This window comes from Melospiza melodia, chromosome 8 (assembly GCF_035770615.1).
Source record: "Melospiza melodia melodia isolate bMelMel2 chromosome 8, bMelMel2.pri, whole genome shotgun sequence".
Lineage (NCBI taxonomy): Eukaryota > Metazoa > Chordata > Aves > Passeriformes > Passerellidae > Melospiza > Melospiza melodia.
Genome location: NC_086201.1, coordinates 20901906 through 20929332, shown reverse-complemented (window position 1 = coordinate 20929332; position 27427 = coordinate 20901906). Strand labels below are relative to the sequence as shown.

The 27427-nt window shown below is 37.3% G+C and overlaps 1 protein-coding gene across 2 annotated transcripts in view; it reads left to right on the top strand.

Moving 5' to 3' along the window:
- Nucleotides 1-23189, top strand: part of SP3 (Sp3 transcription factor) — a 34374-nt gene extending 11185 nt beyond the window's left edge. The window contains exons 4-8 of one of the 2 annotated variants that reach the window (XM_063162162.1): nt 160-250; nt 356-1525; nt 13709-13901; nt 19571-19767; nt 21422-23189. In XM_063162162.1, the coding sequence (XP_063018232.1) occupies nt 160-250; nt 356-1525; nt 13709-13901; nt 19571-19767; nt 21422-21738 (1968 nt within the window). In that variant the 3' untranslated portion in view covers nt 21739-23189. Of the gene's footprint in view, nt 1-159; nt 1526-13708; nt 13902-19570; nt 19768-21421 lie in introns of both variants that reach the window. The other variant, XM_063162161.1, reaches the window with a different exon arrangement.
- Nucleotides 23190-27427: the final 4238 nt, after the last annotated feature.

Here is a 27427-nt window from a genome sequence, read left to right as displayed (position 1 = left end):
TATTTCAAGTTTTGATCCAATTGTTGATGGTCATATGAGCTGTACTGCATGTTTTCCAGTAGTGTGTCAATATCTAGTGCTGAATTGCATGACTGGTCTAACACGTAGCCTGTACAACATTTGTTTTAATTTTTTGTTTTCTTTTTTCTTTTTATTTAGACAGGGGATTTGGCTTCTGTGCAATTAGCTGGAGCTCCAAACAGATGGGAGGTCTTGTCTGCAGCTCCTACCACTATAAAGGACGAAGCTGGTAATATAGTACAGATTCCAGGTGCTGCCACAGTAACTTCAAGTGGGCAGTATGTCCTTCCTATTCAGAGTTTGCAAAATCAACAAATCTTTTCTGTTGCACCAGGATCAGATTCGTCGAATGGTACAGTGTCTAACGTACAATACCAAGTAATACCCCAGATCCAGACAGCGGATGGTCAGCAGGTTCAGCTTGGCTTTGCAGCCTCTTCTGATAATAGCAGTATAAATCAAGAAACTGGTCAAATTCAGATCATTCCTGGCTCGAATCAAACCATCATTGCCTCTGGAACATCTTCAGCTAATATTCAGAATATCTTATCTGGTCAGTCTGGTCAAGTCCAGGTTCAGGGAGTTGCAATTGGTGGTTCGTCTTACCCTGGCCAAGCGCAAGTGGTTGCTAACGTCCCTCTTGGTCTGCCAGGGAATATTACTTTTGTACCCATTAATAGTGTTGATCTAGATTCTCTGGGACTTGGCAGTGGTTCTCAAACCATGACAGCAGGCATTAATGCAGATGGGCACTTGATAAATACTGGACAGGCCATGGATAGTTCAGATACTTCTGAGAGGACTGGTGAGCAAGTTTCTCCTGAAATTACAGAAACTGCCACTGATAATGACTTATTTGTGCCAACGTCATCTTCATCACAATTGCCCGTTACCATAGACAGTTCAAGTATATTGGAACAAAATGCAAATGACTTGACCACAACTAGTGGTCAAGTTCATGGTTCTGATCTTCAGGGAAATTACATCCAGACATCAGTCTCTGATGACACGCCGGCTCAGAATATTCAGGTCTCCACAGCACAGCCAATTGTACAACACATACAGCTACAAGAGTCGCAGCAGCCAACCAGTCAAGCCCAGATTGTACAAGGTATTGCGCAACAGACAATCCATGGTGTTCAAGCAAGTCAAAGTATATCTCAACAGGCTCTTCAAAATCTTCAACTGCAGCTGAATCCTGGAACTTTCCTAATTCAGGCACAAACAGTGACCCCTTCTGGGCAGATAACCTGGCAGACATTTCAAGTGCAAGGAGTGCAGAACTTGCAGAACTTGCAAATTCAGAATGCACCTGGTCAACAAATAACTCTGACTCCTGTGCAGACTCTCACTCTTGGTCAAGTTGCAGCAGGTGGTGCGTTGACATCAACTCCAGTTAGTCTAAGCACTGCTCAATTGCCAAATCTACAGACAGTTACAGTAAACTCTATAGATTCTGCTGGTATTCAGCTGCACCAAGGAGAAAATGCTGGCAGTCCTGCAGGTATTTATTTTACTCTTTTACAAAAGATTGGTTTTTATTACTGCATGTTGTTGGTTTAAATGGCGATAATCAGAACATCATTGTCTTGCTATTGAAGCCTACAAATACAGTGTGTTCAACATCATGATGATAGATTTTATGTAAAAATGCTGGTCAGGTAGAAACTGTGACTTTAAAACATAGTCCTACCTCACTCCTTTTTAGCATGAGCTCATGTAATTCCCAAATAGTTATATTAGTTAACAGCACTTCAGTGTTTTTACTTAAAGGTTTAAGTACAAGAGAAGATTTGTATACTAAATTGAAAAGGGGAAATCTGGCTGTCAGCTGCCACTCTTCTAAGGCATCAGTATCGTTAACATACCCGTTCTTCCTAGTCCTGAATGGATGACGTTTCTATGGAAAATACAAATATTTCTGTTGATGCAATTTTTTTTCCTCTTAAAATTTTCAGACCCCCTGAGGTGCTGTTATTCATCTGCTCTTTCATTAAATTAATTTCCTTCTGATTTACTATCAATGTTACTATGATGTAGGGAACTTGTGTAAGGGTCAGTGAAACAAGCATATATCAAAATGGAGGCTATGCTTAAGAGTATGTGTGAATTTTCAGTACTGCTTACTTGTATTACATTTTATAGTATAAGTACCACAGTGTTTTGTCTTGGTGGAGAAGAAATACTGTTTTCTTAAAATAGGTGTTTCTTAATGTGAAAAGAAATAAACATGTCTGTTTATTTTTGATAAATTTAATACAGTCCATTCCTAATTTCAGGGCATAACTAGCTAAACAAAGAGTAAGAGATTATTGTAGTTCAGGAGGTTTTGCTATACCAGAAGCCACTCAAACACATTATTGGATTGTGCTTAGGCTAGTTATGAGGGGCAGAGTTGCACAAAGTAGCCTGGGAATCACTGTTTTACTATAGTCATGTGATCCAGCCCTCTGGTTCATCAAGATACTGAAGCATAAATATTTAAGTGAAGCATGCATGGTTTGTATGTCTATTTTAGCTTGCGAGAAGAATGCAATGTTAAGTGAAACACGCCTAGAAGACGTGCTGAGCTTTGTTTCAAAAGGCTACTGATTATAATACCTATATAGTTTCTGATACTGCTGTATTCTGTGTCAAGAAGCTTGCTTTCCCCTTTGAAATCTAAAATTTGAATTGAAAATACTGTGCTGGGATGTGTTTTAGTTAATTTTGTTTTGGAATTTACTTCTGTATTATGAACTTACCATCAAGTAAAGTCATTCAGATCTAGATAAGCCTACTTTTCACTGGCTTGTAGACAGCAGCACCAAAGGGATATGCTCTGCTCACAGCATTTGCTCTTCTGTCTGATCTTGATTCTTAAATTTTCTGTTTACAGTGACCACAGGAAGTCTTGGTTTGTCTCCATCACACATTGTTAGCTCCAAGGACATAGATGTCAGTAACAAAAGGCATATAATCCTGCATGTTAATACAGCTAAACTCAGATGTCAGAATCTAAGTCTCAGAAAAAGAGCCCTTTACTAATTATTATTAGCTCTCTGGTTAATACGAGGAGGATTTTTTCTGAGATTTATATTTAGTATAGGATCATGTAGCTAATGATATTGCTTGTGGACTAATGTAGCAGAAGCTTGAGAAGAAGACTAGAAAGGAAAAGGAGAAAAAGCAAAAAAACCCTGAACCAGCTAGGCACATGAGAAAGAAGTTGAGTCTGATCTGTGGTGTGTATCATTTTGTCTGTTGATCATTCTCAAGAGTGTTTCAATGGTGGTTTATAATAAAATGCTAGGGAGTTCCATCAAGTGTTCTTTAACTGTATTCTATAAGGAATTTCACATGGGAAGGCAAGACACTACATGGGATATGGGAGATGTGATTAAATAGGCAGAAGTACTGGATGAATAGCACAAACTCTTGCCTGAAGTGCATAGCTATAAACACCTGGTTATATTAAAGATAAGGTGGAGATTTATAGTAACATTTTTCCCACTTGTCTGGGAATAATAAATGGATTGGAAGGTATTAAAACTGCCCGTCCCTAAATTGGGGGAGAATGTAATTGGTCCTTCCATTATGTTAGAAGAAGCTCTCTTTTCCACAAAAATGGTTAGTGTGACACTGCTGACAGAATCAAACTGAATTATCTTGATTGACTTTCAGTGTCTTTTCCATATGCATCTGGTGTTTTGTCTGAGAGAATCTTTTTCAGAGGTGTTCCTCTCCTTCTTATTTATAACCCCTCACAACCTTTCTTCAGTTTGGAGAATAAATACACAATTAGAAGCAGATTATGAAATCATAGGGGGCTTTTTTCAGTCAGAAGTATATTGTTGTTTTACAAATAAGGAAAAACAGTTTAATTTTAAACTGAAAGAAGAAGGTAAGTGGAAGAGACAGCAGAACAAGAGAAGTTCAAGGGTGTGAAGCTACTTGATTCCTTTTTTTTTTTTTTTGTCCACTACCAAAGAGCTTTGAAGCAAGATAAGAAGGGTTTCCCTGTTTTTTCTCCCCCAAGCTGGATAATGCACTCCTTTCATACCAAGTAGAGTCAGGCTGTATTTTCTGTTTTCATTTAAGAAAATTTGTCTACCTGGGGCAAAAATAAAAAGAGTGTATTCCTAGTTTTGTGTCAGAGATGGCTGGTAATTATCTGAAGTCCAAATAATGTAGTCTGTTTTGTTAGCAGTGTGGCTGGGAAAGCAGTTAGGTTTTAGATTTTCATTGTTACAGCCCATTGTGTGAGAGGTGTTCTTCCAAGGCTCACTCCCCAGGTAGGCAGCAGAGGATGTTTTTACTGTGCTTGTGTGTGAGGGGGAAAAATGTTTTTACCTAGGTCCTACATTTTGTTTACATAATGGAAAACCATTGAAACCCTAATACAAAACGAATAGCTTTGTCCAGTAAATATACAGTTTTCTTCAAAAGATGTCCAGTAATTAAGTTTGTACCAAAATGTCCATTCTACAAGGCACACGTATGCACTGACCTACATTGCAGTGAATTTGTTCTGGAAAGTTTTGGCCAAGCTTGTTTTTCTCAGGATGTTTATTAGAGCTCATGTTCCTCATTGTGCTCAGTGTTGTGGTGACCAGGGGAAGGGTATTGGTTACTCACAGCCAGGACTCCTCAGCATTGCTTTTCTAGCAAAAAGCTGTATCAAATAGTGTCTATATGTTAAGCACTGCAGGGAGACACCTTTCTCACCTGAGTATTGGCTTCACTCTTCTGGTCTTGAGAGGAAATTAAACCTGAGAAAGCTCTCTAGAAGTGTACTTCTTTTGTTGGCAGTTTGTAATAAAATACTGTGTTTTGTATAACAAACAGAGCCATTACATGCACAGTTCACATTACTCTTTAGTGACTTGCCTGGTCAAGAAAGGTGGAGTTTTTTATTAGCATGTTTATATAGATTTCTTCTTCAAACATTTCATATAATGTAGTGTTTATTTTGGAAAACTTTCAGGAACTGAAATGTACCAACTTGGCCTTCATGTTTCTGATCCTGTAAGTTTTGTCAGTTTGGAAGAATTTTAAAGTTACTGGATTTTCCCCCTGCCCTCAAGCCATTGTCCAGCTAAAGGAAACTTAATGATGTTAATAAAATTCTAATTGTAATAGTGTCTCAGCTAATTTATTAATGTAGTGAATCACTTTGGAATTGGTTATTTCCTGGAAAAAATGGCTTGGGATCAAGCCATATATATGCATATATATGCAACCTATATAAGACCTTTACCAGGTCTTGTATAGGTTGCAATAACTTGTAATAGGATGCTGGATAATTTTTTTACATACTTCTTTTGACCAATGCAGTAGCACCTGAAGACACTAGCAAATGACATGAAAGAAGGTAGCATTGGCTTGAGAATGGACTACTGCTTATCAACTCAGACACACTCACCTGGAAGATTCATTCATTTTAGTAGAAAAAAACTCTAGCCTACAAACAGTTTTCCAGGTTGGTCTACAGCTGGAATCAAGTCAAATGGATTCCTTTCAAGAGTTGACTGAAGTGTCACTCCAACGCTGAGGTCTTCATTCCTACATCTCTCTTCCCAGCTGCTGTTCTGCAGCAGTGTACACAGCTCCTGAAGGACTCATCTTGCTGCTATTGACCCTCCAGTCAGGGCTGTAGCTGGCTTGCCCAGCTGCTATGAGTGGGAGTGGCTGCCTGTGTGTGGTGGCAGCTCCATCCCATCCCATCCCATCCCATCCCATCCCATCCCATCCCATCCCATCCCATCCCATCCCATCCCATCCCATCCCATCCCATCCCATCCCATCCCATCCCATCCCATCCCATCCCATTCCTGCCGCAGTCTGACGGCTTTGGCATGCCGGAGTAATTCAGCTATTCTAAATTTGACCAAAACATTGGCTGACAATTTTCAAGGTAAATAGTTGCCCAAGAGACAATTTATTATGTGTCTGCTGATACCTGGTGAGGCTTTGGTCTAATATCTGTTTCCTAAAACAGTCTAAATGCTGAAACAAACAAAATAAAAAATGAAGTATTCACAGTTTTACTTGCTGGGATGGTTGTTTCAATGTTTTAGTGTTTCTGATGAAGTAGTGCAGAGTGCTACTTAAAGCATAGCTTTCTTCCAGCATCTAGAACTTTTCAAACAGTTTTGATTGGTTTTCGGTGTTTCACAGCTTAGTTTTTTTCTTTATAACTTTCAGTTTTTAACCTTATTAATTTTAATTTCAATTATGCGGTTTTTCCTTCTAAGGCATTCTTTATAACAAGACTTTGAGACAAGGGCATGGTATAATTTTGAAATAGAATCTGATTTACAAAAGAGAAAAGTCTTATGAAATGCATGAAGTAAACTGAAGTAGTGATGTTTAGTAAATATTTTTATCTGTCAAAGTCTCTCTCTGGCTATCCAATTTTCATTTGAGGCATTTAGTTTTTATGTTACAAAATCAAAACAGTTGAAACAATTCTTCCCACTATTTTCTTAATATGAAAATTAAATTGGAAACGGATGAGTTTAAGTTAGTGTGGGAATTAGAGCTATTTATGTACCAATCTTGTGTAAATAGTTTGCTGTCAGCATGCTTAAATTACATTCCTTATTTTAGCATCATTTTCAAAGGAAATTAATAAATTGTGGAAGAATTAGATGATCATGCTTTTTGTGTTTCGCAGTTGTGCTTATAACAGCACATAGTAAATTATCTCACTTAAAGTTTGCAGAACTTCAGTTAGTCTGGTTAATTTTTTAGTGCAATATTTATTGTGGAATAGAAGGATCTTTTTTCTTCAAATTCTTGAAAATATTGAATTGTTGCATCCTTCCTCTACATTAGTACTTCATGGGCTTTTCTCCTCTTGGTTCCAAAACTGCTTATTAATGAATTTTCTTCACAGCTGGTGGTGGGAAGGTGAAAGTTTTTTGCATGTATGTTACTCGTAAGTAAATATAGGTCATGTATGCTGAGTGTCTGGGAGTGCAGTATAGATTCTAAGAGCTAAGGGGGTTAGCTTGAGTTACCTTAGTCTCAGATATGCTCAGGATGTTCACAAAAGAGTATATTTCCAGTTTCAGGTACACATTCCTTTTGCAAGATACCCTGGCACAAAATGAATACTCTCATATACCTGTGGGGATCTATGGCAAGTATCCATGGAATGAAAGAGGGAAGAGATTTTATTTCCAGAACTGCTACAATGTAAGAAGAAGGCTGGAAACTTGTCTTGTGTCTTTTTTCAGTCTCAGCACTTTAGGGCCATTGTTTCAGGTCCTGTGCAGTTTTCTTGCCTCTTGAACCTCCTGGCAGGATCACATATTTTGTTCTGATGTCTGAGATCAGAACCAAACTTGTCACTGCATCTGGCTTATAGAAAGTATCTGAAGTTTCTTGCAAGGACAATGACAGTCTTTTTATAATGCTAGGAGTACTCACCAGGACCCTAGTTGTGATTGCCCTCTTGAAGATCAGGCTGGGTTGTAGGTGGGTTGTCTTTTACTGCTTGTAGAAGACTCATATTTTTTCAAAAGGCAGTAATTTCAAGAGTAAAAGATAATCAAAATGCACATTGTCAATGGCATTGTCATATTTTATCATAGAGAAATGATAGTTCTCAACCTGCATCTAAAATTCATGCCAGTATTTAATTCATGTATTCCAAGTATGTCTTGTACTTCATTTAATCAAAGTGTTTTCCTGTATCCTAGTAAGACACTCGCTGTGCAGAACTCTCAAGTATATTATATCAACAACAGTGTCATCATTGATTTAAATAAAAAAATTAGTTTTTAATCTAATTGTTCATATAATTGCATTTTGAGTGCACTAATTCTGTCCCTACTTCTTTGAGTCTTTGTTTACTCTTTTTCAGTGTTATCACAGTATTAACTTTTTTCAAACCCACTGGAGCATTCACATGGCCAAAGGCTCACAGCATTAAAACTGGAGAGCTCTTCAGCCTTCTCTTAAAAAGTGTCAAATGAAAATTATCATTCTGTTGATTTATTAAGTGTTTACTTCCGTAGCTGTTTTTACTGTCAGTGGGAAGCTTTTCATTGTCATCTAGTAGTGGGACAATTATTTGGCTTTTACTTAAATACAGGACAGAAACACTTACTGAACAGTTTTGTCTTCCTGAATTACTGCTGACAATTCTGTTGTTTGACCCTAGTAGCAGTCAGATACTCTTCTATGTGGAAGCATTTTGTCCTCCTGGTCAGAGAATTCGCTGTCCACTTGCTTTCCTTACATATTTCTGGAGTTAGCGGCTTCTTCAGTATTAAGCATGGTCAACTCTTCTTCCCCTATTTAGTTAGACCTTCTTAGATTTTCAGCTTTGAGGAGAATAGAAAAAGTAAGTGCATGCTGGAGCAGGCATTACTGTCTATAAGAATCCAGAATCTGTAGACATCTCAGGTGAGTACAGTTACTGTAGGGCAAGTAACTGTTCCTTGATGCGTAGTGTGTTCCTTGAGGTAGCACTGCCTGAAGAACTTTAATCATTTAAATACTTAAATATTTGCTTTAGAGTAATGTATAGGATCAGTTGGCAATACACTGTGTGGCATTTCTTGCAAGGAAACAAATCTGTTACTGTATTTTTAATAATTTTGCTGGTACTGCTTGAGCACTGTAAGGTCCTGCTCTTAGGCTTGTACACCACAGTTATTTTTCCTCTGAAACTTAAAGTCTGATTTAGAGCTCTTGAATCTAGATGACAGTCTTTTTTCTGAGTTGAGGTTCACCAGTATTTCAAGATGATGCTTTGCAGTGTACCTCATGTTGCCTTGTAATTTATTGTGTAATAAAAATGTCTAAATTCACACTTAAGATTTGGGGGCAAATCAGAGTAGAAATCATTATTTCTGTTGAGTTTCCTGTCTGAAAGGCTTGAACAGCTGGTCAGCTAGTAGAGGAAGTTTGATTTAGATAGTTCAGTTTAGATGGGGAAGAACAAGAACAGTGTCTTAGGAAATTTAAATTCCAAGGGAATGTGGGTTGAACTGTAGAGAAAACAGAAAACAACAGGAGAAGATGGAAAGGAAATGGAAATGAACATCTCTTTTACATATCTTTTCTTGGGAAAGGTAGGAAGGGAAGCCCCTATTTGGAAAAATAAACAATCAGAAACAATTTAAATGGCAGTCAAATTGTGATTTTATGAGGAAATTTGTGGGAAGGTATGTGCAGTGCTGCTGAAAATCTTTTTTCAGTTCAAACCATATTTCTGCTTCTCTGATCAGGAACTTGTAAAGCTTGGCTGAGTGAAAGCGCAGGGTGGCTTTCAGCATCTAGGAAGAGCAGCTGAACTGGAAGCTCACAATTTGCAGACTGTTATAATGTAATAAAGTGTGCCTTTGTGACATTCTGCAAAGGCAGATATATTAAAAAATCTGTGTCCTCTTCCCTTTTCAGTTTACCCCTGTTTCTGTGGCTCTTGGGCAAACTAAAACTTTTTCCATAGATGAAGAAATTCTTAAGTTCTGTTTGAAACAGACGAAGACATAATGTGAAGATTAGTTGATGCATTCATCTGATACCTGGAGAAGTAGGTAAATGACCTGGGTATAGGAGTGGACAACAGTATGTCTCTCCACCTAGATTATAGTTCACGTGTACTCAAGAATAGTTGAAACTGTGTTTCCATCTGCATTGTTTCATCCTGTCAGTTTAGTTACCCTTCTCTGAAACACTTTAAACAAATCTCTTGCTTATTGGTTTTATTTGCCAAATGTACTCAGTCTTGTTCCGTATTGTAGCCAGCTCTGGACTTTCTGTGACTATGAAATACTACCTTTGGATCAGAATTATTCACCAAGATCCCAATTTCCATCTTGGAAAAGCCAAACCTAAACCAAATCTAGCACACTAGACAGGAAGCAGAGCTTGAACCCAATATATGTTTTTCAGAATCTATTGGCAGTTTGCAACAATAACTTTGTCTAAAGTTCACCTTCATGCTTACCTAGAACTAAGTCTCGAATTTAAAAGTAAGGGCATATAGAGATTTGAAAGCATGGAAATAAAAGACTAATGAAGAAAATGTAACCTTTATGTAGCCTTGGTAGAAGACAAAAGTAGCCTCAAATTTTCTAGTGTTTGCATCATCTTGTCATGACTTTATGAATTATATAAATTATTTTAGGCCTCTTTTTTTGCAGAGTTTATGTGAGTTCTCTCAGTTGAGGCTGAATTAGAATAGAGCACATCTAGAAGAGCACTGGGGAGACATGTAGTCTCTGCTATCTACATGAATTTTCATCTCAGATACTATTGCATTGGAGAACACTTAATCTCCAGCTCTCCTCCATAGTTTGCCCTTTCAACAGCTTCATGAGTGGCCCTCCTCCTCCTTCCAAAAAATACTGGTGGAATTTTAACCTTATCTCTTGAAATAATGTAAAAACCGATTTGGAGGGCAACAGACTCATTGGTTCTGAGGACCTCATATAAGGCAATCACATTCATTGTGAGTTTTGATGCAGTTCACTCTCTGCTATACTACTCCTGGAGAGGTTATATAAACACTTTATCTATTGATATTTCTTCTAGTTTTGTTTTGTTTCAAGTATAGTCTACACAGATAAGTATTAAAAAGTCCTGTCTGTGAATTGCCAGTTTATGTTGTACTTTTCTGTGTGCCAGGAGTAAAAGATATTCCTTCTGATGAATAACTAAAGCAATAGCTACACTTTCTGCCTTACCAAGATAACCAGAAAGCACAGCACAAAATTAAAAACACAGTGCTACTTTGTCTTCATTTCAGTTTTGCATCTTTTAGAATAATGCTATAAATTATTGTATATCTATGCAAATTGTTGTCTTCTGCAGTATCCTCAACTGTTAGGTGTGTTTTTCTGTCCTTTCTTTTTTTGTCCCAGTAAGTTTCCCAATTATGCATCAATCATTATAGAACTATTATAAGTCTCTGTGCTGCTGAAGGAATGGTGGTGACTGGGAGAAACTGGGAATAAACAGAGAGATACTAATGAAAAAATGAAAGGAGCTCATGACAAAACCTTTTAAAGTGGAACAGACATTGCATAGAAGGTAGAAAGTCATGGATACTGGCATGCAGTAATAGACTTTTTGGACATGCTTCTACTCTTATGTGTATCTCTATTATTAGAGTGTGACTTTGGGAGGTCAGTGTAATAGGAGAAATCATATGGAATGTTTGACTTCAGTAGTGGAGTTGGGTCTTGAGAGCACAGATCCATACCCTAATTTGTTCCATTCATCTTTGCATGTCTCTTTGGAAGTATATCAATGCAGTCTTAACTGGATTCAGCTACTGACTTTGCAGGCACACTGTGTCATGTTAGGGAGATCATAATGAAATTACCTTTTTAAAACTGTATGTTATTTTATTAACAGTACTTTAATTGTTATTTTAAATAAAACAAGAATTTATACAGTGTATACTTTGTGTTACTTGATTGGTAAGAGAATTTGGAGTATAATGTGTAACACAGTCCTAAAGAACTGGTTGGAGACTTGCATTGGCCTGTGCTGGCAGCCTTGCTGTATTTAAATTTCTATTATGTGTCCTTTTGTGCAAGAGTGAATCAGGCTTCTGCTTTTTTCTAAAGTTGCTCTAAAATGCATTAGTATACTTAGTAGTTATTTGAAAGATAATTCTGTAAACTTTGTTTTATCGTGGTTTAATGTTTGCTTATATAAAACCAATTTTATTTATAACATACAGATAATAAAGTTATTTTTTAGCTGAGTCTCAAAAAATAGCTTAATTTGTTAGCAAAGTAGTTTGGTGGCTCATGTAGAAGACCAGAAGTTGCCACAGGTTTTCTAGGTCTTCACATGAAAGATATTTATAATGGTGCTGTCTGAAATTGTGAACTTGTGATGATAACAGTGAAGGTGTGCAGGTGACTTTGGGCAAGCTTATCACAGTTGTACCACGTGTGTAAAAAATCAGCAGATGTGACTGCTTGCTCCTGGATTCCCACAGCTCAGAGCCTGTCCCATTCACGCAAACTTAATTTCTAACACTGACTTTTGCAGCCAAACCAGATAAATATTCTAGACTTCCCTGGTTTTGACCTGTAATTCTCTTCTGAATGCAGTGATTTCGTAGAGAATTACTTTAACTGTAGTTACATCAGTGATGTAGGGTGCAGGGCAGTCCTGTATATGGTTGTATGTGTGCAAAAGAAAGGCAGACTGTGCTGTTGGGGGTGACTAGGCTGAGACTCTATTATCATCAAGCAAATTTTTGTGTAGCAATATCCTTTATCTCTAAGCAGATGAATACTGGAGCTGACTTTGAAGGTAGACCAGGTAACTATTACTCTTTACATATTTCGTTATTGGTTTATTTCCTGATCTCTACTGGGACAGGATGCTCTTCATCCTATGACCCAGCACAGTTTTTCTTATGTTTTAGCAGGTAATCTGCAGCTTTGTCTTCATTACAAAGATATGATGGCTGATGCACTGACTCCCAGAAAGAACTCAAGAGTGGCCACAAAGCTCAAATGCTTAAGCTTTCAGTGTTTAAGGATAAAAGTCTACATGATAATTGGGTTTGTTTTGTTGGAAAAGCAGTCTCTTGAATGTGTCCAGAAAGATAGACAGATGTTAATTTGAAGCTTAAAAACAAACAAACAAACCAAACACTACATTATGTTTGTTTGCTTATTAGTTTGTGCTAATAAGTGGCTAATCATTTTCACAGAAAAAATTCAAAGTAGACTACTCTGCTGAACCATGGAAGGGGCTGGGGTTCAGCATTCTAAAATAATACATACAAACTGTCTTTTTTTGGAATTCAGACTTGGAGTCCACTGGGAATGCAGAATAGTGTTTGAGGGGAAGATGTTCCTATTAAAATGTAAATTTGTTAAAACAGTTGTTGTTATGACACTGTAATTAATTCTTGGATTAGATTGAATGAATGCTCTGTAGGGAGAGGGTACACATATTTGCAAATGTCCATCCTATAAGGAATAATTAGGAGGCCTTTTTGCATACAAAAACTGCTAAGACCTACTTTGGCTGCTGGTATATCAAAACATTGATGTGGCTCATCTGTTACTTATCTTTGTCTAATGCTGCTGAATAACATTCTTCCCTAAATGTTTTCTATGTGTTGTGCAGAAGACATAAATTTCAGATGAAAAGGGGAAATGGAACAAAAATATTAATTTATTTGTTTTCCTTAGGTATCTCAGTCTTTCTCAGGTGAAAACCTTTTATTAGATTGATTTCTCACATTACTGTATGTTTCTCTGTGCATGCTAAAACCTTCTGAAGACCATTGAGGAAGGCTGTTGCTACTACATGTGATGCTAATTCAGAAATGCTGTGGAAACAGAAATGGCTACTCAGGATCATTTGAAACATGTGTTTACATTTTCTTCAACCTCTGTCCAGCCTCTTGTTCCTCAGTTTTTCCCAAGTTTCAAGCAAGCAGTAGTCTCCTGGTGACAGCATTCCTCACCAAGAGCAGTTCAAACTTAAACTATAATACTTTGTGATAGCTTATCTTCAACTTTGAAATGTATAGTAAGATAAACTTTTAACTACAGGTTACAAGGGCACAGAAGCAATGTCAGAATGCACTTAAGGTTGTTGACTTTTGACTGGCATAGTGCTCTCAAGAATAAAAACATTTGATCATTATGGTTTCCTTTCTGTCTATTTAATGGGCTACTTACAGATCTGTGTTTGTTCTTTTTCCCAGATATTAGGATTAAAGAAGAGGATCCTGATCCAGAAGAGTGGCAGCTCAGTGGTGATTCTACACTGAATACTAATGATCTAACACATTTGAGAGTACAGGTTGTAGATGAGGAAGGGGACCAACCACATCAGGAGGGGAAAAGACTGCGACGAGTGGCATGTACATGTCCCAACTGCAAAGAAGGTGGTGGAAGGTATGTAAAGTTCAGTGTCACATCACACATTTAATGATGAAAAATGAATAATGGGCAAGAAAAAATGAGCTTTTGTTAACAGCAGTTATCTGCAGTGAGAGGAAATTACAGGCTTATGCAAAGGAGACTATGCAATAAAGGACTACCACTTCCATTTTGGGGTTTGCAGATGAAAAAGCAGATTATTCCATCCTTTCTGAGTTACTCCTATGAGATTAGTTGAAAAAATCTGGAGTTAGATGTCACCTAGTACAAGTAAGGGGGATAGAATATTGCCCTAAAAATATGAAAATGAAATATTTTGGAATATGCACATCTGTAATTAGCTTCCTATCATATGTCAAGAACTTGATTAAATCCTGTGTTCCTGCATTTCCTCGGTGATTGAGCAGTTTTCCACAGTTTAATTGCTTTGGAGTGTTACAAAAATACAGTTTTCCTAGTTTTCTTATTCACTGGGTTCCTAGGAAAAACAAGGTTTGTATAGTATAGCAAGGTTTGTATAATATTTCTAAATAAAAAATTTTGAACTGTTTTCAGTCAAAATTAGTGAGACTTGAATAACAAAGAGGTACTAAGTTCCAATTCATTAAACTTCAGTGTTGCATTGGAACCTATGCTTTATTATTGTGCATCTCATTAAAATATTACTATTTTTTTGTTCTGAAGATTTTATTTTACTTCCAAACACTTATTTTGAATGCCTTGATTATGCATATGAAAGAGATAGGGTAACAAGCTGCCTTTTACGAGTGAAAATATTTAGTTGTGTTTGTGCTTGAGAGAATTGTGCAGGGGCTTCTTTCCAATATGCTAAAATTTGTCCATTTTGATAACAGTTTCTTCACTAAAATGGAGATCTTTATTTATTTGGGAACTATAGTGTAAATTACTAAAATGTCTTTGAAGAGCCTCTCAGTGTCCAGTGGCGCTAGGAGTTCTAATAGCACTGGCTGAGTTATTTCTCTTGTCAAGTCTCTTGTCAGCTCCTGCTGCACATTCTAAATACCTGCCTTGCAAGCACAGGGAGGTGATATCTCAGGTAGCCACGCTGAGTAAGCATTAAGTGTGTTGAAGAGAAAAAGACTCTGATACATTTACATCACCAGCAAAGGTGGTGATAATATCTGTGGGTTATGCAGCATCTTTGTCCATCAGATTCCTCTTGTTAAATTTTTATGTGTAGTTCACTGCAACATGGTACAGACATTTCTAAGTTGTTGGTGAACTCTGGCTCTGCTGTGAAAATCTGCCCAAAGTACACCCTGGGTTGAGATTTGTTTCATTTCAGGAGAAACTCTGGGAATGTGATTTGCACTGCATGTGCTCTTAGGAAACAGAGATTCCAGGTGTTTAATCTTCCTCATGCTCTATTCCAAACTACAGTGGTTTAATTTATAAATCTATACTGTAAAATCCTCTTCCTTCTGAGTGGAGTTGCTATAAAATGAAATTTGAAAGTTTCAGGCCGTGAGAGAATCTTTTTGAGAGATGGTTTGGGAAGTCTGGAGAAGGGTGTAGTCTGTCTGAAAACTCAGATATGTGATTTTTGGGAAAGAGTTGAGGTAAGAGCTACGACAGAGTTAAGATAGATGAGAATCTGAAATCCCCTGTAAAGGAAGGCCTGGACACATCAAACATACAAAGTAACGAGGAAAAGTAGGACAAGAAGTCAGGATGTGAGAAGAATTAGAACTGGAAGAGAAACAGGATAATGAAGGAGACAATGGTGGGGAAACAGAAAAGAGTGAAAGTGCTTACAGTTGCTAGAGCAACTTTCCCACCAGAATGCAGAATTCCTTCAGAGTTTGGGAGAAAGGAATAAGCCCGCTTGAAAAAATATTTGAGTGTTTATATTCCATAGCTGCTAGAGTTACCTGTTTATCCCTAGTGCTGGAATTCTGAGTTTTGATTAGTCTTTCAACTCTGCCCGTGATTTGCAGAGTTTCAGATGGTAAAACATTTGCTTTTGTAAATTCTTTCAGATAGCATTCATAATTCTTAAAGTGTTGTTCAAGTTGCAAAATTTAAAATCGGGCAAATGCTTAGTTAAGATATCTTGGGCAACTTTAACTTAATTCCTTGTGCATATACATTATCACTTTGTTTCAAATTACTTGATTGCATACTATTATTTTCAAATGGCATTGGTGCCATTTGATGGATGGGATGGCTGACAGAGAATGAATCAGGGCTGTGTAATGATTATCACCTGCTTCACTTATTGCAGCAACTGGGAGGTGTTTAGGGAACAAGACACAGGACTGCAGCAACAGGGCTCTGAAATTTTGGAGGTGTAGATCTATATACCCCACTTTTTCCACTGCAGAAGTACTGAGTTCATTGCTGTGAGGAACTTGATTGAGCAGACTATGAACATGTAGAGTACTCTGAGAAAATATGCTTCTACTACATTAACCTTGACGCCTCAAGCTGGTGGATGTTTGACAATTTTGGCCTTTATCTCTTTGTGCCTCATAGCTGGAGATACAAAGTGATTGCACTAGTTGAGGTTCACCATACCAAAATGTTAAGATGATAAGATAAAGCCATTAATGTTTTCTTAGAGACTGTGAGTGTTGTCAGTACCTATGATGAGAAATAAAAAAGCCCTGGAGAAATGAATGATTTTGTATTTAGCATAGTACAGAAATAACATGTAACTATTAAAACAAGAAAAGTACTTTAAATCAGTGTGGAAAAGCTGAATAATGTTTCACTCAATTAATACTATTGCTCCTATGCTCTGAATGGAGAAGGAAAAGGAAAATGGCTTCACATATGCAGACTTCATCATAATTTCATTTATCATATAGTGCTTGTTTTGGTGTTTCTTGCTGCTTGCTCTGGATTCAGAGGCCAGTTGAGAAGTTCTTTCTGGTTTTTGTTGTTGGCTTTTGGAATTGAACTACATTGCAGTCTTCAAATTTGTACCAGTTTTGTGAAGTGGAAAGCCACTATCATCTTTGCCTTACTTGGTGGGAAGGAAAGTAGGAAGGGAAGATGATGATGTATTAGATTTGTAAATTTATATCTTTTAGCCCCAAGCTTATATAATAAATGGGGAATAAGCAAGTGGACAGAGACACACTTGCCTCAAAGGATGATTCTGTTTCCAAATAGAATGTATTAGGCTTCTAGTTAAGGTGTCTGAAGTTAAGTTGTAAGTTTAGTCTCCTCTCAGTAGCACCTAGAGATTTCACCCTCCTAACAATCACATCTGGAATTGCATTGAGATATAGCTACTACTGTCTGATATATAGAGGAGCTGTGCTTCTGAGTACCACTGCAGCTCTGTAACTCTAAAAACCACATTCTTCAAATAATTAATGAGTGTGTGTTTTAACCTTGAAATACTTAATGTTATTGCTGGAAATACTCTGAATATAAAGTCCAGTTTCTCAGTGGATGAAGGTGTTTCCTGCTGAAACTCTGGCAGTCTGCCTGGTTATTGAGAAACGTCATATCCAGTCTTCATAAAGCTAAAATGTACTATGGAAATACTTTAATATTATTAGTTTTTAAACTCCACTCAAGGAGTAGGCTGGATTCACATACATCTATTCAGTGATGGTGGCTATTGGCCAGCAAGAAAGGCCTCTCAGCATCATGTGTTAGGGCATAGTGCCAGACTGTCACAGCTGCAAAGTGTCCAGATAGAATTTGGCTTGTATCCTGTTAGTTTAGAGCACACATGAAGCAAACCTGCAGGCGCCCATATGAAGTTGTATAGAATAAATACACTTAGTTGCTAATTCACAGTAGTCTTGTGAGTTTCATTCTGTGGACTCTTAACTTCCCCTCACTTGGAAATTCAGAGTGTGCTAAGGAATTCTGTCAGCAGTTAGGTGAGGTGCTTACAATTGTGTCTTCTGTAACGGCTATGCACAGCAATGACCATGAGTTGAACCTTGGTTTCCTTCAGTCTAGACTTGAGGTGCAATGAAGCCATTTCAAATGATTGACCTAGAAATATTAACATTATTCTGAGGGAATTTTGATGTCAAAATTGAATTTTGATGAAAAATTGATTCCATCCAATTTTTGTATTATATCATGCCAAGTTACAAAATATTTGTACTAATTTCTGTGTAGGGGAAGACATTAGGGTTTGTTTGGAGAAGACGTGAGGATAAAGTCCTTAGATGATTCTCCTGCTGCAACAGGATCAAAAGCCTTCTGGACTCTGCTTCTGCTTCTATTGAATTTGTTCTGAAATCAAACCTTGTATTTGTCATGACAAATAATTAGTAGGTACAGGTGATGTTTTTACCTTTTGAGATAAAATGACTAATGAAACACTATGAAGATTGCTCTATATTAAGAATTCGTAGAAACATTTCCAAGGACTTAAAGGGATTTTATCTCCTTTCTTTTCTGGACTGTCTGTAATGTTTTGGGTACATATGTGATTAGGTTGGAATCCCCTTTAGATACTGTGAGTTTCTAGAGTGAGTTCATTTTTGTGCATGTTCAGAAATGCTTGTGGCAATTGCTAGCTCCTTGAAGTATGTACACACTTTACCCTGAACCTTTGTTAGATGTAAATCAGAAGCTGAAGCACCCAGTTTAAAGAAAAAAATTGCCAGGGGGAAGCAGCTGAAAATTGTATAATCAGTCATGGAGGATGGAGCACCCAAGACTGTAATTTCAGAATCCACTTACAGTGTTCTAAGTTAATGTTGCTGATGAATAAGGTGGCCTGATGCCTGGCTGCATTTTTCAATCTCCTCCCTTGTACCAGCATTTACAATTCATATAGCTATGTTGTCAGCCAGACCTATTCCCTCAAGTGCCCCTTTCAGCAGTAGCAAACTCTTAAATTGGCTAAAATCAATCATGATGCCCTGCACTGGCCAGACTGATCTCTTTCTCTGGGTCTATCGCTTGTGATTTGATTAAAAAAGAATAAATTAGGCTGTCGTATCAGGTGCTTCCCCTGGTCACCTGCCATTTCAGTGAGACAGCACCTTAAAATAAAAAAAAAGCATCAAGCTTAGTCTGGATTATATGATCTGTGAATTCTGTGTTCATTGTGATGGATTTCTGTTTTTTAACTGGAAAACCAAGGAATTCGTTTCAACGTCAGCAAGAACAGCTTTCACCTCTTTTAGTGAAAGCATTCAGGTTAGTCTGCTTGCCTTCAAATCCCAAACTGATTCTCAGGTTTCCCCGAGATGCCAGAAGTCCCATCTGTTCTCTACTCAGTTGCCAGAATCTCCAGTGTCCATTTTGGCAGTTGCAGTACTTTGTGTTTTTCTTTGCCAAAACTATCTTTGATATGGTAAAAGCCTGAAACTCTGAGAAGTGTAAAATAGGGACACTTCAGCATCAAAGTGGTACAAACTGCTGTAATAACTGTATTTCCAACTTCATGTACATGTATGCTTCTTAAAGATTATGCTTCTATCACATACATTTCACACACAGCTGAATTTATCATTTTCTGTGGAGCTGGGATGGCCTTATAGAATTTATTTCCAGCTCCTTATGAAGTGTTCTGGAATCCAGTTGTATTGGAAACAAGAACATGAAGTTTCTTGGGTTGGTTTGCAGATCTGTTGTGGTATATGTAGCCCCATGTATGTATATGACCAGTATTTTGGAGGAATGTATTAGAATGAATAACTTCTCTCTCTCTCTCTTTTTTTTTTTTCTTTTTTAAACAGAGGCTCCAACTTGGGAAAAAAGAAGCAACACATTTGTCACATACCAGGATGTGGCAAAGTATATGGGAAGACCTCACATTTGAGAGCTCATCTCCGCTGGCATTCTGGAGAGCGTCCATTTGTTTGTAATTGGATGTTCTGTGGCAAAAGGTTCACTCGCAGCGATGAGCTCCAGCGACACCGAAGAACGCACACAGGTTTCCAGTCTTTGATTCTGGTGTATTTAGCTAAAGGAGTGATATGGACTGAGCTTGGATAAATAACTTTTAAGAGGAGAACAGATCTTTGAATTGGATTGATTTTAAGGCAGTGTGATTTTTCTAAAATCAGCTAAATCTTATTTATACACTTGGGAATCTCTGGTAGGTCTGAGGAGAAAACACACGCCTCTTGATTCAGAACTGACATTTAAGCTGATGTTTAATGTAGCTTAATCAGAATACTTTGATTCAGGCTCAGAAATGCATTTCATTTGTTTGAACCAGATTATAACTCTTTTCCTATGTTAAAACTTCAGTAAGAACAAAAGAGAACTAGGTGGCCTGGGGATTAGATATCATTCCTATAATCAATGAAGAGCATGTGATGGTGCAGCATTCTACGCCTTTTAGTTTCATGGTCAGACCACCGATTAGAAACTTCAGGTTCACATTTCTCCTTCTGTCTAATACAAAGAAAAGGAATTAATATACATACTCCACCTTATCAAGGAGCACTTAGTTTAAAATCTGTTGTCTGTTTTATCTGTTTTCTTACAAACTATATTCATATTTACATCCAACAGGGCGTTTACCTTTTAAAATCATATTGGAAAAACCTGTAGATAGATAATTTTTGTGTTTATCAGCATTTACGTTGCTTAGAAAAATGTATTTGGATGTCTGTGAAAAATATTCCATGTTGTGCTTTTGTGTAGACATTTTGGATGCTAAATCCAAGCTGGTTACAGTTTGTCTGGACAGACAGACTGATGGTTTTTTAAAATGGCGAGTTGGATGATCCAGTTCAGAGGATGTGGTTAATCCTAGTGTACCTGCCTGCCAGTAAAAATCTATCCTTTGACTTCTTATAAGATTTTTTTCATTGACCTGGAGGAATCAACAGAATTCTTCTGTTAACCTTCTTAGGTTTGTGGATGACCCCAAACTGGGGTGACCAGTCAATGCACTTGATGGCAAGGCTGCTATTCAGAGAGATGGAGGCTGAAGGAATGGGTTGACAGGAATCCTAGGAAATTCAGCAAGAACAGTGACAAAGTACTGCACCTGGGATGGAATTAACACTTAGGATAACGCAGGCTAAGCATGGAGAGGTTGGAAACAGCTCTTCTGAAAAGTACCTGGGAATCTTGATAGACAAGTAGAACATGGTCAAAGGCCAGCAGCAATGATACCCAGAGCTGTATCAACAGAAACAAGTACCCTGATCACAGGGATTGTTCCCTTCTTCTGTTAGTCTGCATCTAGAATATGGCATCTAGTTTTCAGCACCCACTATAAGACATTGATGACAGGATTGAGTCTTCTCTGTCCACCATTTGGTAGGTTTTGTTCTCCTAGAAGTTATTTATTGGTAATAATTGCAGTGAGACTTAGTAGCCTGAGGATATGAGATGGCTATATTCTCTAGCATGCCTGAAAGATCTCTCCAAGCTCAGTGACACACAGAAAATTAAATCAGTTCTTATATAAATTGTATGGGATTTGTATGGGTGTCAAGAAATGTAACACACAAGTTTATCATGTTCAATCACTTTCTCCCTCAGTATAATTCTTGTTAGAATTCTGACTCTAAAAAGCATTAAGTTTAATTTTAAGTGTTCTTGATTATTTTTTTTTCTTTCTTTGATAGGTGAGAAGAAATTTGTCTGTCCAGAATGTTCAAAACGCTTTATGAGAAGTGACCATCTTGCCAAACACATTAAAACACATCAGAATAAAAAAGGTATTCACTCTAGCAGTACAGTGCTGGCATCAGTAGAAGCAACATCTGATGATACTTTGATTACTGCAGGAGGAACAACACTTATCCTTGCAAATATTCAACAAGGTTCTGTTTCAGGAATAGGAACTGTTAACACATCTGGCACCAGCAATCAGGATATTCTTACCAACACTGAAATACCTTTACAGCTTGTCACAGTTTCGGGAAACGAGACAATGGAGTAAATATTACACAAGATACCTATTAATTGTGGTTATTTTTATACAGTAGTGAGAAGAATATTGTTCCTAAGTTCTTAGATATCTTTTTATTGATGTGCAAAAATTTTTGGATTGACAGTAACTTGGTTATACATGACACTGAAATGCCTTACTTTGTATGATATTCCATAGTATATTAAAATGGTAAAATTGCATGGGTTTTGTAGGTACTTTTGGAATCTAGAAGAGAAGAAATTTTACCAAGTTATATTAAAAAAAAAAAAAAAAGAATTTAACGATGGAAATGGTAGTCTAACCAAATGCATCAATCCTGTGTGGTTTAGTGTAAAAAAAATGAGAACATGTTGGTATTTATCTATTGTAAGATAAAAGAAGTTGATGGGTGAAAAGAAATCACATTATGATAAAAGAAATTTTGTAATTTTCTTGATGACTGGAATTTTTATTATGCATAACTGACAAATCAAGTTTCCAAGCAAATGTTACATAGTGTAGGCTTTACTTAGCTCATCAACTTGTCATTTTGAAGCTAATTATTTTAATTAGGTTAACTATGTACAATATTTTAAGCATTACTCTTGTAAGATTTTGCAAACTACATTTTAACATGGAACTCTAGGGATAGTCACCTTTTAAATCCTATTGAAAAGCCATGTTTAAGATTTAATTTGCCAAAATGATGTCTTGTTAATATTCTTTCAATAACCAAGGTGGGCAATATAACCAATGTTTAAAAAGCTTAAAATGTTAAGAAAAATAAATATGTATAGGTTGAAGCATTTGGGTGGTAAGGCAGATGTTATAGTGAAGTATATCCCTTCTTTTGAACATTGGAGGACCAAAAATAAGGTGTATTGCGTCTCAGCAGTGATTTTTATCGAATCTTTTTCCAAAAAAAACATCTGTATGCCAGGGCCTTAAAAGCCATCATGTAAATTACCAGTAAAATATAACATATGCAAATACAAAAGAAAAATCACTTCCATATTGACAGTACTCCCAAACATATGGGTATAGTCATAGTGAACTAGGGGGGTTATGAGGTTTTTGTTTGTTTGTTGTTTAGTTTTTGGTTAGTCAATCTGCATTTAAATATCAGCCATCTTTCCTTTTTTGCTTCTTCCCTTAAAAATTGTATGTATCCAGTACATTTAACTGATAAACATATATGTTTTTTATTATGCTGAATTTTCTTTTTATTTTTTAATTACTGTTTATATTTTCAATTATAGAAAATGTACAAAATGAAGTTATATAGCCAGTCTGTAAGTGCTATACCATTTTCAAAAAATGTACAACAATAATTACTGCAGTTCACCTATTTACAAACATTTGGAAATCTGTTCATTTGTTATTCTTAAAACCACCTCAAATTTAAAGGCTACCTTATTGTACGTTTAAAGTGTATTATAACAGTGTGGTAGTTAATAAAACACTATTTTTTTTTCTTTTGACTTGAGTTTACTGTGCTTCTTGTTAACTAACAAGGTGTAATTTAATAATGTGTCTTAAAAGCCTGAGATGTTTTATTATTTTGCAGTAGGTGGTGGGAAGCAGAAACGTGTTTTCTTTCCCTATGGACACAGAGATGGTAATTTTCCACCTCCTCGCTCACAAACCCCCATGTGTACGTGCATGGACACAAATGTGCTGTGTTGGTGTAGTGGGGATGTTTTGCTCTCATGTTGAGCAGGGCATGAAGAATATGTAAGCCCCATCCTATAGGCTGTGTTTAAGTCCTCTGACACATGGAGTGTTAACGAGGAGCTGTGACTAAGTGAGAACTATGAGATTAAGGAGAGTAATGGTTGTATATAATGCTCTAATGACAGTGAAAAGCTTTTATTTCTGAGGTCTAAAGTTTTGGAGTATCAAATGACAGAGGACAGACCAGGATAACTTAGGATAAACCAGGCACAGTTCAACCTAGAAAAATGAAAACTGGAAGTCATTTAGGAAAGATTTTCTGAATTTGCAATTAGGTGGAAAAAAAATTAATGCAAATCTTTTAGAGATTCAGAGCAACAGGAATTGACAGGTACAGAGAAAAGGGAGTTAATTCAGCATCAGTTTAATTGTCTGTTTAATAAAATGAAAGGATGAAATTGGTTGGGATGAGAGCAGCAGCTTTAGGGAAGACAGTTCTGCTTAGACTTGCAGTGTTCCGTGGATGTTGTCAATATATTAACATGCTCTGAATCCGCTTCCTTTAGGCAGGTGGATGGGCTTGGTTTTCAAAAGCTGTTGTAGTGTACAGAGCATATTAATATATTTCTAATACTTGGGTTCTGTTTCTCATCTCTTAGCCATAAGTGGCTGCATTAATGCATTATTTTATGTGGGAGGGAAGAGGGCTATTTCCTTATTCAAACTGCTTTTCACAAGTTTTATGGAATGACACTTTTACTGATGTTCATATGTGGATGACGCTGTTTTGGTGTCAAGGGTTTTGATGCCTCATTACTGAAGATGAGACTGCTTTATTTCTCAGAGTTTTTATGTTCACTAAATCAAGTGGTTACTTAGTGTTTAGGTAGCACATTTTATAAAAAGCTATGTTGTTGTTAAGCTTCAGAAGGTAGATGTTTTGGTAGAAACTAACTCTGGAAGTCTCATGGAAAGCCTGCAGGTAAAGGACCTAATGGCTCACAGCCATAGTGTTTGTGTTGTGGGATAGTATTTTCTGAAAGCTCCCTGCTCACCTCTAGGGCAAAGATTCATGAGCCCAAGATCTTTGGTGTATCTAGGATTGTTGCTACCTCATGGCCTTTTTTCTGGTCCTCTAGGCATTCATGTGATACTAAGACAAAAGTGTGCATTTTGTAGAATGCTTTCCAGTTCTTCATGAGTTCCTGACAATGGTTGCTTGGTGTGCTTCTTGCTTCTTACTGGTACAGTGTTACATTTTACATACTTATTTTCATGTCAGGCTTCTCGCTTGTATGGTTTCTTGGTAAGGTAGCCTTTAGATCCTTGGTTGGTTTTTATCTCTTACAGTCTTCTGTAATCACTAAATAAGAAGATCTTAAAACTGGGTCTGCAAGAGAGCATGAGTATGAGAGCATCCTGTATTACCAATTTCAGTGATTCAACTTTCAGTAAGTACAAGGCCTGTACATACACTTGCTATAATCTCAGTATTGTGTTCATTCCTGAATGAACTAATGGTTTGATCCTTGCAAGTTGCAAACTAACACTGATTCTTGCAGAAAACAAGAGCTTTTAATCATTGTTAATTACCAGGTCAAGGAGCAATAATGACTAAGGACAGTATCATCATCACTGAAAGGCTTGTGAGGAGCCAGATTTCTGGTCTGATTATGCAGATTTTCTTCTGACAAGGGACTCTGCAGAGCACTTCTTTGGGCTTTTCTGAAAAAGAAATATCAGGCCTTAGTTTTAGGCATTTTGGGCAGCTGGAATCAGGAAGATAAGCCTTGCCAATGGCTTCAGGAAAGCTCTGATATGTTCTCTCAAAGTTGTTCTGAGTGTTGGGGAATGAAGGAATGGAGTTAATAGTCACCTGTCAAGAGTGATTCTTGCTTTCTTTAGGTAAGAGCTAATGAACAGCCGGCTGTCTTTCCTCAGATTTTTACCGCTACCATTAACACCAGATGTGTAGGGCATGTACTGTAAAAAAGGACAGAAGATGACATGACTGACTTAACTAGACAGGAATAGAGCCATTTTTCACAACAGGAGTACTAGTGGTTGGCATCAGGTTGTTCTGTGCTCTAGTTTCTAAAAGATTGTATCAAAAGGAAGCATTTTTTACAAGCCATTTTACATATAATTCCTTCTTTCATCTTGGAACTAAGGAAAAAGAAGGCCATTTCTGACTCAAAACAGAGTGTCTGTAATTCCAGAGCTCACTTTGTCATCTTGACACTGTACAAGCCTCTATTTGGACCAGTTGGTACCCTTCTCAAGCCTTATTATTGTGGAGCTGGCAGAAAATGCTATGGAAATAACCTTCCCTCCCCAGCTATACCTTCTCTTGTGTCAGAAGACTCAGTTACACAAATTCTGAGCTCAACATGAGATGGACACCACCAGGAAAAGGTTCCAAAGCAAGATTTAGAACTATTAGTTGCTTGAGCACTGCTTTTCTTATGGCCTCCAAAAGTTCAAGTCTTGACCATGCTCCTGGCATGCCTACAGATATAACAAAATTTACTTCTGTATATGCCTTGCAACATAGCTGCATTTGCTACAAAATTTGTTGAAGAACAATAGCTTTACAAGGATTATAGGATGACAGATCACCATAGCAAATAATTTTCAAACAGCAAAAATTTGTTCATAAGTGGTATCACATAATCCAACACAGCTTTCTCTGTAAAGGTCTTTCAGGTAAGAATCATGTGGCCCCTGACAAGAAAAGAACCATTGAGTTGAGTAACAGACATGGACGAAATATTGCTGAAATTTCATGTTATCTAAAGGAGTTCCTGACTTTCACATATACTGGGTAACCCACCTATGCACGTTCTTAAGTTCTATGTTTCTGTGGAACCTACTCCTCTATGTAAATTAATCACAGAATTTTATTTATCATTTATGCACAAACACTACAAATGGCTACTTCATCACAGTTGCTTTCTAATTGGATGTTTTTCTTCCATCAGGATTTGTTTTGATTTGACAGACAAACACCAGAGAATGTAATAGAGGAAAAGACACCAGATTTGCAGGGAAAATCAATGGGATTCTGTTAATGTAATTACCCTGTGATGGAGGGATCATGATGATGTTAGGTGGGACTGTTCTATTCACTGCTTAAATTGATTTTTGATTTCTGTCCTCTGTCTAGGCCATTGCATGAGTCATTACCAGTATCTCAAGAAAGTAGTAGAATACAAAAAAGATCTTGCTGCTTCTGCCATTGTTGTTTTGGAGAGTTTAATTCTGTCAGCCATTCTTCACTCTAGAAGAAGGTACTAGACTGTGATTCTAGTACTACAAATGGCACTGCTGGAGGGTTTAGTGGTGAAAATGATGGATCTGAAAAGGTAGTAGCCATGTCTTATATTGTTAGCTTGGCTGCAACCTGCACTGGGACCTACTTTTCTGAGCTTCTGCTATTTCTATTGTACTCTTTGCCTGTTTCTGAGGTGTTGAGCACAAGCTAATCTGGCACAGCTGTATCCTCGAGTATGTAAACACTGGCTCTCTGTTGGGACCTCAGCTATAGCCTTGCATAAAGAAACATGTAATATACAAGTGTGGTTGAAAGAAGCAGACACAGGGCTGTCACACTTTTCAAGAGCAGCATGGTGGAGCAGCATAAGAAGACCTGAGGTATGTGACTTGGTAAAAAGCAGCTTCTGCCAGACACCGAACAAGCAGGTAAGAAAAGAGTGTTCTTGTGGGCTGGTAGGAAGATTTGTGAGCATGAGGACAAAGTGAGGATGGTGGGAACAGTTGGGTTGGATAAGTTACTTGGAGTATGGTTGCAGAACGCTGTGGAGACAAGCAATAGTAAGAATTAATATAGTTTATGGATCCTAATCTCTGGTATTCTAGTGAAACCTTCTGGAGTATGGGTTGCAGACAAGTGTGACTGCAGCCATTTGGGGGGGCTATTAATGAGTCAGACAAGATGCAATAAAGCAAGGAAAGGGGACTCAAAAAAATTGAGAGCTGCATAAATTGTTTTTACATTCATGATGCTTTCATAGCAGACCTTAAT